This window comes from Coenobita brevimanus, chromosome 74 (genome assembly GCF_032717465.1).
Source record: "Coenobita brevimanus isolate Jiangsu-jjx chromosome 74, ASM3271746v2, whole genome shotgun sequence".
Classification (NCBI taxonomy): Eukaryota; Metazoa; Arthropoda; class Malacostraca; order Decapoda; family Coenobitidae; genus Coenobita; species Coenobita brevimanus.
Genome location: NC_137027.1, coordinates 6,930,980 through 6,945,340, shown reverse-complemented (window position 1 = coordinate 6,945,340; position 14,361 = coordinate 6,930,980). Strand labels below are relative to the sequence as shown.

At 40.3% G+C, this 14,361-nt stretch overlaps 1 protein-coding gene across 1 annotated transcript in view; it reads left to right on the top strand.

The window, feature by feature from the left end:
* LOC145407675 (general transcription factor 3C polypeptide 1) overlaps positions 1-14,361 on the top strand; it is a 77,381-nt gene that overhangs the window by 28,091 nt on the left and 34,929 nt on the right. The window contains exons 14-19 of the mRNA XM_080278543.1: positions 4,108-4,325; positions 5,053-5,321; positions 5,592-5,775; positions 7,660-7,806; positions 8,286-8,565; positions 12,568-12,692. Of these exons, the coding sequence (XP_080134669.1) occupies positions 4,108-4,325; positions 5,053-5,321; positions 5,592-5,775; positions 7,660-7,806; positions 8,286-8,565; positions 12,568-12,692 (1,223 nt within the window). The remainder of the gene's footprint in view (positions 1-4,107; positions 4,326-5,052; positions 5,322-5,591; positions 5,776-7,659; positions 7,807-8,285; positions 8,566-12,567; positions 12,693-14,361) is intronic.

Here is a 14,361-nt window from a genome sequence, read left to right as displayed (position 1 = left end):
AAGGACATCTTTTCTCTAATGTTCTGGATATCTCCAGATGATATACTTGTTTTTTACATTTTTTTTTTTTATTTAAGAAAGAAGGAACCAAAGACCAGGAGCCCACAAACCGTTTCTTCCAAGAAAAAAACAAAAACAAAAGAGTCAAATTCAAGATCTGGTCATTTGGAGATGCCTGGACACACTGCGTTTGGAAGACTGGAGATCATAGGAAGTAGGAAATACAGACAGAGGGAGACAGTTCCAGAGTTGACCTGTTGCATAAATGGAGGGCTGGGAGTAACGTTTAACTCACGCATTAGAGAGTTGGACAGAAAAGGGATGAGAGTTTGTTGCTAGACGGGTGCTACGCACCTGTCGTAAAGGTGGAGGGATGCAGGCAGACAGTTCGGAGGAGCCGTGACCATTGAAGTAGCGATAGAAAAGAGATGAAGATGCAACACTGCAACGAAGAGACATAGGTTGGAGGGAGCCAGTAAGAGGAGGAGAGTTGATGAGACGAGAAACCTTTGATCCCACCCAATTGAGAAGATTTGTAGTCCTATGTGGGGAGCCTCCCCACACATGAGAGTTGTACCTTACACAGGGGTGAATAAAACTCGTGTATAAAGTCAACAACAGTGCAGGGGTAAAGAAGGTATGGAGTCGGCTTAGCATACCTAATCTCTTGGAAGCAGATTTTACAAGAGATGCAGTATGTTCTTTCCAAGATAAATCCCAAGTGAGTGAAACCCCAAGCATGTTCAAGGATGATGCAGGATTGAGCTGGGTATTATTAACCCCTTATGGGCGGGTAACTTGCCAAATATACGACCTTGTGGGGCGGCATATTTTTGGATAAATAATGTATCAAGGAATAAGCCTAAACATGCATAAATCGATGAAAATGGATGAAAAACGAAGGCAAGAGGTGTTACATGCGTGGTAATGCATCTCTGCTGGCTGTGGGAGGAGGAGGGGAGGAGTGAGGGAGGAGTGCGGGCAGGCAGCTTATCACCAGGCACGCCTTGGGCGAGGCTAGCAAACTATTCACTCATTTGCTTGTTCTTCACCACTGAACACTATATTTATCATTTATGCATTCTTTACACTATTCATTGTCTTCAAAATCTTATGTATGTGTTTTCTATTATACAGTACTTGAACACTTAAAACAATAAAACCAATGCATGTGTGTTCTATTTTACTTGAACAGTTATAACACTACAACATATATATATATATATATATATATATATATATATATATATTCTATTTTACTTGTTTCAAGGCCTGGGAGAGTAGAGGGCAGGACAGTAGGTGACAAAGATGCCATATCACCAAATTTCAACAATAAATTAGGACTGAAAATGGCTGGACGTTCCGTAACGTCGACCGCCTCCTCACACACAGATGTTACGTAACATCGCCCACCTGTTAGGGGTTAAACATTAGTGGGTACTCCTGTGGAAGATTGTGTTAGGTTGATAGGTGTAAAAACTGAGTTTTTGATGCATTTAAAACAACAAGATTATTTTTACCCCAGTCAGAGATACGAGCCAAGTCAGACAATAGGTGTGCCATAGCCTCATCCTTTGTTTGTTGAAGTAACTGTTGAGATGGATTTTGCGGTAACTGAATGGGAAGGTGAAGGGTGGAATCATCAGTGTACAAGTGGATAGGGTTAGATGTACAGCTTAGAAGATCATTGATGAACCAAAAAAATAGAGTTGGTGATAGAACAGAGCCCTGAGGAATACCACTGTTGATAGATCTAGGAGAAGAATGATGGCTGTCTACAACAGCGGCTATTGAATAACCAGAAAGGAAACTAGAGATGAAGGCACAGATAGAAGGATGGTTTAGAGGAGAGTTTCTGAACCAGAGGGGTTATCTGTAGCCTAAACTTTATTAACCTGTTCACTAACAAGGGATTTTCTTTAGTGATTAAAATGTCTGGTGGCAGCAAGGAATAAATACAAACCATATCATCTACCTGATGAAGTTAAATGAATGGTCACATCATCATCATCATCATCCAGACCTTTCCCAACCCAGGGCAGGATGAGGAGTATCAGTGTCCAGACAGCCAAAGTTTGCCCAGTTCAGTGGGCCATGGTTCCATTAATCCACTATTCAAGCCCTCGAAATCCTGGCTCCATCAGATAGACCAAAAAATTTCACCACATTCTGCAGCTTCACATATACCTATCCACAACCAGTTCTAATGTGTCACTTTAAAAGGGGTGCCAAATCCCTGGTTATGAGCTTCTCCACACAAAGTTCATCTAGCCAGCTTGGTCTCTTGTCAGTCCTTTAGCCTTACCAACTTCCATACCTTTCCTACTCACATACTCATCCACCATATCCCTCCTTCCTTCTTCTTGGCATGCCTTGCCTCCTCCCTCCTTCATATTCGCTCAGATATACTTTTTTCACCACTCTGTTGTCATCCATTCTCTCCTTATAACTAAACCAGTTCAGTACACTTTCTTTGATTCTAGTGTCCACAGACTTCCTCACTCCGCATCTTTCACGAATCACATTATTCTGTATCCTATCCACTCTCTGCACCCCACACACATTCCTCAGCAGTCCCTTCTCCTCTGCTCAGACTCCTGACTTTTCAATTTCGTGCCATACCATATTCTCACATCCATATGTTAAAGTTGGCACTAACACTTCTTCGTGTAAGCCTCGGACAGCTGCAACACTTAAGCCTCTGTTCCTTATCAAGGCTTTCATAGCACCAGCCACTTTCTTTCCCTGTGTCACTCTACTCTCCACTTCTACACATTTTCCTCACTTTTCTATCACTGTACCCAGGTATTTGAAGCCTCACCAATTCCAGTCTCTCCATTCACTGTAACATCACACTGGGAGTTACCTTCTCTCTCAAAATCCATTACTTTACTTTTTTCTACAATTACTCTCAAGGCATAACACTCACAGACATCTACAAAAATCTGCACTAGTCCATCAAACTATTGTCCGGTATTTGCAAGTAGCACTGCATCATCAGCATACAACAAATTTGAGATATTCCATCTATCACCATTCATTACCAACGTCATTCCTTTGTCCATTACTCATGTTTTTACTTCTCTCATCACCTCATCCACATATATATATATATTGAGCAACCTTATGGGGACATCACACAACCTTGTCGCCTGACCACATTGATTGTGAACCATTCATTGAGATGCCCATATACACATACACATGCCTCACTACCATCATTAAAACTCTTGACAGCACCTAGCAGCTTACCATCTACACCTACCTGGGCAAAACCTTCCATATTCCTTATCTATCTACCATGTCGTATGCTTTTTCCAGATCCATGAATGCCCTAAGCACCCTACAGTCCTTCTCACACGCCTTCTTCACCATCTGTCTCACTGCAAATATTTGATCAACACATCCTCTGCCACTCCTAAAGCCATCTGTTCATCACACACTAAGTTTTCCCATTTTTTAGCCACTTCGTAGCATTCTTCACCTTTGCGAGTGTCACGTATCCTGGCACTGCATTCCTTCTCTGTACACCCCCAAAACTAGTCATGTTAACAGTCGTTTTGCTCTCTCCATTCCCATTTATCAGATTTTCAAGATATTCTTTCCATCTGGTCCTTATTTCATCCCTGTGGGTTAATAATCTACCACTTACATCCTTCACTTTTTCACATTTCTTTCTTCTGTCACTTATACATTTCCGCACCTCTTTCCAGAATAACTTCCTATTTTCAGAATAATTTGCATTCATTTTTCTTCCTAGATCATCATTTACCTCCTTTCTTTTCCTCTTCACTAGTCTGTGTGCTTCATGCTCTCAATATATTCAGTTCTTATTTCAATTGAACCCCTGTTCTGTATCCACTCTAGCCACTTCTTCCTCTTTTCCTCCACTGCTCTCCTAACCTCTTCGTCCTACCATGCTGTACCGTTCTTCTTTGTTGTTACTCATGTCTCACCACACACACTGCTTTAGCACCCTAACTAAGCAATCCCTATATACATTCTACACAAGATGTTTAATCTTATTATATCATTTTCAGTTTTCCATATTATGTACATTGATTGCTATTACAAGAGAGGCTGTATGGTTTGCTTCGTGTGTTCCAGAGTGGTGGTGGAGTGAAGGGCAGCAAGAGTGCCAAGTTTGTGCGCATGTGTGAACTGCACAAGCTATTGTTCTATCTGGTGTATGGATATCAGGGAGAGGAAAACCTAGATCAGGAGGAGGCGTGGGCCAAAGTGTCTGCTGCTGCCCCGAATCCATCTGTCACCCAGCTTAACCTCACCACATACCCAACAATCTATTGTCCAGAGCTCTCATGGAGGTTAGTGTTCTATCATGCTTTTGCCACCAAAGACATTCACTATAATTTATCCACCATAGCTTAGCAGAGATTTTCATCTTTTGCAGCTGATATCCATAGATCAGTTTCAGAATAAGATAATACAGTGGCTCATCATCCTTTCCATTCCAGTATATACTGTATAATTATCAACTACAGAGAAAAAAGGTGTGGGACTGAGTGCAAGATTTACACCTGTGAACATATCGGTAACCTGTGGCTTGGGTTGTGGGTGATAAGTCACCCTCTACTTCCCACTCTTCTAAAGTACAGTATCTTCTGATTCACTTAGATCAGTATCAGGAAGATCACCATCACTATCAAACGGACAAAAATGGGAAGTGTATGGTATAGTTTTGTTACAGTATATAGAATACATTTATTGCTATTAATATGTACCATCCTTGCTACAAGTATGCATAATCACTACCAGGAAACATTTTGGTTGTCAGCTACATATATATTGTATATGCTGCTCTGAAAGGGTGCTGGAGAGGGATGCCCTCACATTGTGGCAGTGACATAGCTGGATGGCTGCACTGCCTGGTTGTCCAAACTCCCCTCAAACCTCTCCTTATCTCCTGAAAAAGGGATTAGTAGACTGCAAGAAGAGGACAGCTTCAGCCTGCAGTTTACTTTGTTCACATTCAGATGTACCTGGGGTTGCTACTACTACTGCTGCACTAAAAATTAATGTGCTTTCTTGCAGGATGTTTATACCTCCGCTGCCAAATCACATGAATACTGAAAAGGGATGGGCATTTGTGTGTGATGTGCTACTTCGCCTGCCACTTTGCATCTTTGTGCGACTGGTTAGTGTGCCATGTGGAGAGAGTGAGGTCGAGGAGTTTCTGAATCATCCAGTGAAGAGAAATCTGCTTGTTAAATTCCTTCCTCCACACCTCCGCCAGACACTTCTCCAGGGCCGCCGTTATGTCACTTATGTCATCGATCTAATCAACAGACTCTGTTATGTCGGTCAGTCACAACCCATACTTCCACAGTGTTCTTGCAGTGAATTGTAGCATTTTAACTCTTCAAAGTCCCCATAAGTTAGTAAAGATAATGCAAAGTGTCGGGATGCTTGAGTTATAAGTGCAAAGGAAGCATGTTGTGAGGGGTAATGTTCTGAATACAGTGTGTAATGAGCATTTTTTCCTTAAAGTTATGAAGCCATTACATTATAAGATTAATTAGCAGTGTTATTCAGAAATTATTTTAGTCATTACCAGTAAGTTTCTGTTACAGGTTTGGTGCAGTATGGCCACCAGATCATGAAAGAGAAGGACCAAGTGTTTATCTATGTGAATAGGCGAGCAATTTTGATTGATACCACGACATCTGGCCCTGGCTACCATCAGATCTCAACTGATAAGGAGTATGTCCAAAAGGAGTACTACTTCAACACTCTCCAGGATGTCATACAGTACTGGTATGCAGCAAAGCAATGAGTTTCTTGATTTACTACTACTATAGTGAAAATATACATATTTTGCCTGATGGATAATGAGATTAGGAGTAATGTATTAGTAACTGGAAAGCATGGAAAGCCATGGTAACTGATTGTCTGTATTGTCTCCAGATTATTATTATGATTATTATTTTAATTTTATTATTACTGTATTATTATTTTTTTTTCAGTTTAGGTTTGCTGGGTTCTTATGGTACTTATTGCTAACTTTGTGTAGGTTTTTAGTTGAGAATCATACGAATGAATTCATCCTCCTCCTCTTCCTCCTCCTTAACATCATCATCATCATCTTCTCTTGGGAACTCTCTGACAGGAAGTAGTCATGGCAGAACTACCTCCTGGTTATTTTGTTCTCACATACCTCTCTCACTCTCTCAGACACTTCTCATTCCCTTCTCTGTCTCATTAAATACTGCTTCACTGTCATATTCTGTACCACAACATTATCCATCAGAATCGCTCTCAGAGACTTTCTTTAACTCCGTATCTCGGTGCATTCATTATCATCTCTGGTTATTCATTTACAGTATGTCTATGCTGTATTTCCACCTGTCACTTCTATTTCCATTTCTTCCATTCCAAAGTACTTGAAAATTTTTTAGTACCATCTCCTACTTACAGTATGTCTGCAGCTGTTCTGAAGTGTCATTTCTACAGCTTGTCACCTAGAAAGCTCCGTCACTCACTTCCCATATTTCACTTACATACAAGAGTGTCAGTAATAAAGCACCTTCATGCAGGGTTCTTTTAACTTCTCTAATTATCCTAACCATTAATGAACTACCTCTTAATAAGTGGGGTAGATGGAGTCTAGAAATAGAAATGTGAGAGCACAGAACAAGACATATCAATGCACTGTCAATTAGAGTGGACTATACATATATTCATTCATCATTCAGTCTGTTGAAATTCTTTATTTCACCTTAATGGCCAGATGATCCACACACACTGCCTTTTTTAATGCTTTTAGAACAAGGGCTGTTAAGCCAAAAAGGGGATGCAACTCATGTCAGGCTCGTCTTCATACATGCGTCATTCATTGATTTCTTTTTTTAAATTATTATTTTTCTTTCTCAACCTCTTCATCTGTTATTCACTCATCCACTTTCTGTTTGGTTTTTCCAGTTCCCTCCTGCTGTCAGACCTCCTCATAGATATGTTTTCCATCACCCTGTAATCAATTCTCCGTTTTTGACAGGTACCATTTAAACACTCATTTCTACCGTATTAGCATCAGGTGGCATTTCACACATTTCATGATTCTCTGCATTCTTATCCTGTCAAACTGACAGTCCACATACATTCTTTAACAGCCTCATTTCTGCTGCTCATACTCTTGAATTTTGATGTTCATGTAATTTCTGAGCTTCACACATGTGCATTGATTTGGACAGTAAAACATCTTGAAGTAGTCACATATGTGATAATTAGCAACAATTATACCCCAGTATACACACGCACATTATGTATGGATTCATAGTGTACAGTGACTATAAGTGCAGACAGGAACACTAAACACAGAAAAAGAAGATTCCATATGCACAGAAGCCTAGGCTAATACTTCAGCCGTGCACATGGAGGGATGACCGTACAGGATACGAAAGCTTGTTTTGAATAATGATTGGAAGGGCTGATAGCTGAAAGTTCATGTATATTGGCTGTCAAGAATATACTTATATCTGGTAATTCCCAGTTCTGTAAATTATATTAGTGGTGACTGATTTGTGCAGTGAATAATATTGAGTAGTACTTACAGACAGGTCATTGTCATGAACAATTTTATTATCTTTATTATAACAAGCTGGTGTTGGACCTTTAATGAAGCAGTACTAATTTTGGCAATAGGTATGACATGTGGACCATCTCCATGCACACACCACTCGGTGGCCACAACTGTATGCAAGGGAAGAAAATTACTATTCAAATTCTGGACCGAAAGCCTCAGATCCTAGAATCCCTCACTCCTCGCAAGACAGCAGAAGCACCTGCCAGGTAAGTTGCCAGGACTTACATATTAACCAGATGTAAGAGTTTATTATATTAGCCAAAAGCTAATAAATTCTGACAATAGGATTTCCAGCACTTACTGTGGTGAATAAAAAAGAGTTGACTGGAGAGTAACAAGGGATCATGCAGTCTGCAGAGGTATCTTCAGTTAAATCATGGCACATGTGATCTAATACAGAAAAGTTGTATAACAATGGTGGTGAAAGTGGTGTTGTAAATGCCAGTACCTGTACTGTATTTATTTGCAAAAACATTTAGAATGTAAGTTTTCAAGTGTACCAACATAATAGTTTTGAGAAGATTATATATTTTAAAACTGAGTAACGTTTATAGTAGTAGGAAATAAACAGGCTATAAAATCATTCAGTGTAGTGTCTCATAACATCAATATATGTAAAAAAAGGGAGCTTGTTATTTAATTTTCATGTTCTGATTTTGAGAAAATAACAGTATTGTATGTGCAGGGACACAGGCCATATTCCTGGTGATGGTCGAGGTGCAGGTGGGTTGGATTCAGCAATGTTTGCTCACTTGAAGCGCAACTGGTCCTCCTCCATGGGTGGATCTCCTGCAGCCAGACCCACAGCCCTCCTACCTCCCACCACTGCAGGAGCAGAACGCTCCTATGAAGGGTCCATGTCTTATTCTCAGTACCTAATGAACACAACACAGCCATCTTCAGACACATTTTCGCCTAAGCATCGCCTTGCAGGACTGCGGAATGTCAGGCTTTCTGTGTATAAGGTCAGTGTGCTCCTCCACCACTTGTAATAACTGTATGTCACAGTACAGATTTGTTAGCACTACATTGGTGTGTAGTATGCACTTAAATAAGTATGGCTGAGACATCATGGGATTTTATTGCGGCTACTCCCAGACAGTATTATTCAGCTAAGTGAATTACTTCATCCTTAATAGATAAAATCACTTTGCATAGGTAGCTCAGGAGTGTTTTGCTGATCTTTTGCATGAAAACTGTGTTTGAGAACTGATTGCCATACATCTGCATCATCATCACCATCCTGACCTCTTCTCCCACCTAAAGATGGGATAAGGTAGGATCTATAAAGCAAGAAAAAAGAAAAAACAATAGAGAGAGAGCACTAAGCAACAGCATGCTCATTGAAATAGACCACACACTCACTCTTCATTTAAGCTCCAGCAATCATTACCTCACAGATATAGCCTTCCTCACATATATACTTCACAAGACTTTGCCTCTTGTATAGAGTCATTTCAGTGACTGTCAAGGTAAAAAGGGGGTGCTGTCCCTTGTCATGCACTTCCAAGTACAAAATTCATCTAATCAGCCTGATCCCATGTCGGCCTCATTGTCCTTCATACGTCATTTTCTCATACCCACTAATTTATCATATATTACATAGTACAGAACACAAATATCATTCTAACTAAAGGAGTGCCCATGAAAACCTTATGTTAGTATGAAAATGCAGTATATGGGAGGGATAGATGAATTAATGCATATTTAAACATTGTGAAAAGCAGTGATAAGAAACAGGGAAGTGAGCATGGAAGTGAAAAAGTTACTACATGACAGTATTGTGATACCAACTCTAACGTATGGAAGTGAAGCTTGGACATTGTTGGAAGGACACAAGTCAAGAGTGAGAGCAGTGGAAATGAGTTATTTAAGAGGAGCCTGTGGAGTCACATGGAGAGGCAGGCTGACGAATGAGGATATAAAGGAGCGTTGTGGTGTGGATGTGGATGTGATAGGAAGTGTTATGAGGAACACACTGAGGTGGTTTGGCCATGTGGAGAGGATGGAGGGTGAAAGACTGACGAAGAGAGTGTATGTGAGTGAGGTGGAGGGGGGAAGAGGGAGGGGGAGGCCGAGGATGAGATGGAGGGATGGGGTGGAGAGGTATATGAGAGAGGGGGGTGTGAGTTGGGAGCAGGGCAGTGAAATGGTGGGGGACAGGATGACGTGGAGGCGATTTGTTTGTGGCCACCCCAAACGGGATTGAGGCATCTGGCAATAGATAGATAGATAGAAAAGACCGTGAAAAGTGGAATTACTTAATACTGCACCCTTATCCTGAGGGACCTCTACTCAAATGTTTTTGAAGGCCTTTGCCATGCATGCTTGTGTAAGATATTTTTGAGGCATTGGCTGAATCGGTAGAGAGGCGGCCTGCAGTCCTGATGGACCCAGGTTCGAATCCTGGCTGGGGCAGGGAACAGTTTAAGGATTTGAATTTCATAAAAGCAGACTTTCCTGATCTAGCAGATAACCCGCTGACATGTCATAAAAGTACCCCCGCTAATACCAATACACCAGTCCTGTATGAGACAGCCCTAGCATATATTCAATATGGACGGTGGGTGTTAGCGCCGAAGTGGTGACATGTAGAGAGGTGTATGGTATGTAGGAGGACTACTGGGCCTTGAAAGCAGGCTGTGAAGCCTATGCCCAGAAGTCGGACACACACACACACACACACACACACACACACACACACACACACACACACACACACACACACACACACACACACACACACACACACACACACACACAAAAGCCTGTGTACGATATTTTTGAGGCCTTTACCATGCATGCTTGTGTAAAACTTTCTTTACTTCACTGATGATAACTAGTGTAAGAGTGATAATGGGTTCCATGTAGCTCCAGCATTGCTAGTGTGTCAGCAACAATTAGCTTGGACAGTTTTTTTATTGGCCATCTACAGGGTACCCTCATTTTTTGCCAACCAATAACTAGGGTCTTGGGTTTGAACTTGTTATCCCTCACCATGTCCAGTTGCCATACAAGGCTCTTGAGTACATCCATCCCCCAGGGAACTGGTTGAACTTGTGTAAACGAGATATATATGTTGTAGTCTTCGTTGACACTTTCATCGTGTAAATGAAGTTGAATCCCAAGCCTGGGAGTGTTGTATAAGGCCAGCTACTGGGCTTCCATGATAATACATCCCTTCACTACTTCTAAGGTCTCCAGTATTGAATTAAATTGTGTGGCATTAATCAGAAAAAATTTAAATGGCGTACTCAGGCTTTTGGGATTAACGGAGATTGATGTTGACTGCTTCAGTTAGATGGAGTTTTCCTAATCTGAATAAAATGGTCTGTCATTAATGAAAATTTAGACAAAATCCATGGGTTGAAAGAATTAGGAATTAAAGAGGTTGATGCATTGAATGCCTTGATATGGAATGGAAATTCCGAGGTGTATTAATACCCACAGACATTTGGGTGTATGAAGTTAGTATGATGTAAGTTTGATTTGTCACAATGGGAGCTGTGGAAGTTGAATAATTAAGGATTACATAGGTGGACTGCGTAGGTTGGATAGATTAAGAAATACAGAGATTTATGAAAGCTGTGGATTTAGGAAATGTTTTAATCAAGGCCAAAAGACAGCATGCACAGATGCCCGTACTATTGTCACATAATTATCATCTTTCATGTGATGGTGAAAAGGGTATACAGTATGAAAGTGAGTTCTAGTATGGGAGTAAGCATGGAAGGCTCAAAAGAAGTAACTAGATGAAGTAAAAGAACCAGTGAAGGATAGTAGCGGTAGGATGAAGTATTTATGGGTATGTGTGGTGTATACATAATAGGGTTATACCCCATTTTAAAATTTGTTAGTACTGGGATTCTCCTCCACATATGTTTTGAGAGCAACTTGATAATCATTGAAACAAGCAGTGTAAATAGCTTATGCTTCTAGTATGAAGCCCAGAATTCTGAAGGCTTGAATGATGATGAATGAATGAATGGTCTTTCTCACTGAGCAGTGTATTGATTTTTTATTTTTTCAGGCTTTGTCCTGTCTTTTTCCTGAGTGGATCCTACTCATCCCATTTATTAGTAGCAAATAAGTTTAGGATGTTGATACGGATGACAGTAATGATAACATACCAGTTATAACAAAAGTAACAAGTGCATTGCTAATTTCATAAACTTGTAGCTGTTGTTTCATTATTAGTTTCTCCTGTGCTTTTTGTCTTTGTTACAGTAATTTGCTTGTGGGTAGGAGGGAGTGCTCACCATCCACTTATTTGATGTAGTGGTGCTTTGGGTGTCTGCATTTTCCTCTTGTTCTTCCTTCCTCTCATGTCTTTCCTTCATTCTTTCCACTTCCTTCTGGCTATGGGTGACTTTACACTTCCTTTTCTGTCTTTTTTTCCTTCATTCTTTCCCCTTCCTTCTGTTTATGGGTGACTACACTGAGTGACAAGCCAAATGGTTTCCTGTACACCAGGAAACTATTTACTATGCTAGGGGTAACCATATATCCAAATTATGGTACCAGTTGGTTTAGTGGGTAATTAAGGTGCTCCAATCAGATTGAGCCTGTGTAGGTTTATATCCAGCGAGTGTTTGGGGATTATAGCTCACGTAATGCTACTGTGGGATGAGTGAGGCTGGTCACTCTCATCTTAAATGTCAGGACCAACATGCCCAACCCCAGGCTCCTCTGCTCCTCATTGGGCAACATATGATTGGATGATGGATGGATGGATGGATGGATACAGTAACTTGTACACTGCTTAGTTTGAGGAAGTTTTGACTTTATGAATTTCACTGTATTACATTATAGTACCAGTAGTTTTTATTGACCAATGTGCAGAATGTCTTTCATAGGTTAATATGATGCTTTGTTCTTTTTGTATATAGCTGTACTCTGAAGTATGAATGCTTGTAAAGAATAAGCTTTACCTCAAGTCCTGCTCTAATTCATGATGATGTTTGCAGCCTCATTTGGGGAATGAAGGCAAGGCAATGGAGGTGAATGTTGGCCTGGTAATGCGGCAACCCCGAGGGAGGAAGAGGAAGAGAAAAGGTTCTCAGTCATCAGATTCAGAACCAGCACCACCAAAGTTAGTCTGCACTCATTATCTAAAGTCTCTTTACTTTATGTCGTTGAATTATTATTATTATTTTTTTTTAATACTGTTGTGTTAGGGTGCAACCTCAAATGAAGTTAAATAATTCCTTTTGTATGTGTAACTGGCTAGTCAGTTGCCAGTTGTAATTCTCAGTGCTTATTCTACTGAAGTGCTATGATTAACCCCTTCATGCACTGAAAGTTTTCTGTAAGTGTGTGTGACATGATCAGAGAAAAATGCCGCGACGGCAGGCTGGACTCACGCACAATGAAAAACATTCCCATGTATTTTATTTTCCCTAGAAATTGATTATAATGTTTTAAATTGTATACCATCATCTTCTCTGATGTTTATGCTATACAATAAGCTAATGAAAACCGACAAAATTGATGAATAAAAGTACTGTGAAAGTATCGAAATGCAGTGAGAGTACTGTTTCAATAGTCAAAATAACTACCCTACACCCTAGTGCAAAGTTTTGCTGTTACAATGCAAGAGCTAAGCATATATCTAGATGCAGAATTTCACTAGTTTTCACATGGTTTCGTCGGAATTCTGATACGACCAATAGTTTTTTAGTAAATCACCAAAAATTGCGCACACCCCCCTCCCCCCGAAGCAAAAACCAAGGGAATGCCAACTATTTGAGAGTGTTGGCCTTGAAATAGACACCCTCCCCTATGATGCATCAAAGATTGATGCACTTCATGCTAAAACATAATTTTTGGTGAATATTTTCGTCCAGAATTGCCTAATTGGCATCCCTTCAGACCAACACTGACAAGTGGGTCACAGAGCGTCATCGGTTCCTCTTCAGCTTGACGCTGTTTTGACTTGTTTTGAGTCATCATGCGTGAATGGGTTAATGTGTACAGTATAATGCAAATGGTTGTAGGCTTCCATCAAATGAGGCAAACTTCAGTGGGAACTCAACATTCTCACAAATTTTGATCCAACACTTATTCATGAATGTCATTAAATATGATACGTGTCAAATTGTAAGTAGATGAGTTAGGTTTGGACGTCATGGTTGAAGTCCTCCTTTTTTCCCCCACGAGTCCTGTTTATCCCCTACTTCCCCCCTCACTTGTATATTACAGACATATGCCTTATAAAACTACGCACTCAGACACAGTATACATTTCTCATACACTTTACAAGTACTTTATGTTCCAGAAATCTTTTAATGGATATACTTATACACAGTCCAGTGTATAAGTACACACACACACACACACACACACACACACACACACACACACACACACACACACACACACACTGTGCGCCTCTCAGAATTTCTGCAAGCATTGTGTTCTCTAGGCCTTACTCTTTGCACACTTCAGCCTACAACTGTACACTTTCATATTCACCATGCTTCTTTCAGACACTTTCTACAAGCAATGACAGCTCTTGAAATCATTCTCTGCATGTTCCAGCATATAGCTGCACACTTTCATGCATATGATGCTTTCTCTCAGTCACTTTAATTAAAAACATTATGTTCTTAAAATTGCTTTGCACATACTTATATGCTTACATTGCCAGACTCCTTACTCACATACATAGTGCATTGGCATTACATATGTTTGAATGTGTTGGGATGTCTGAGATTGAACATATTTTTTCTTACTACTTTGGTACTATTCCCATGATTGTT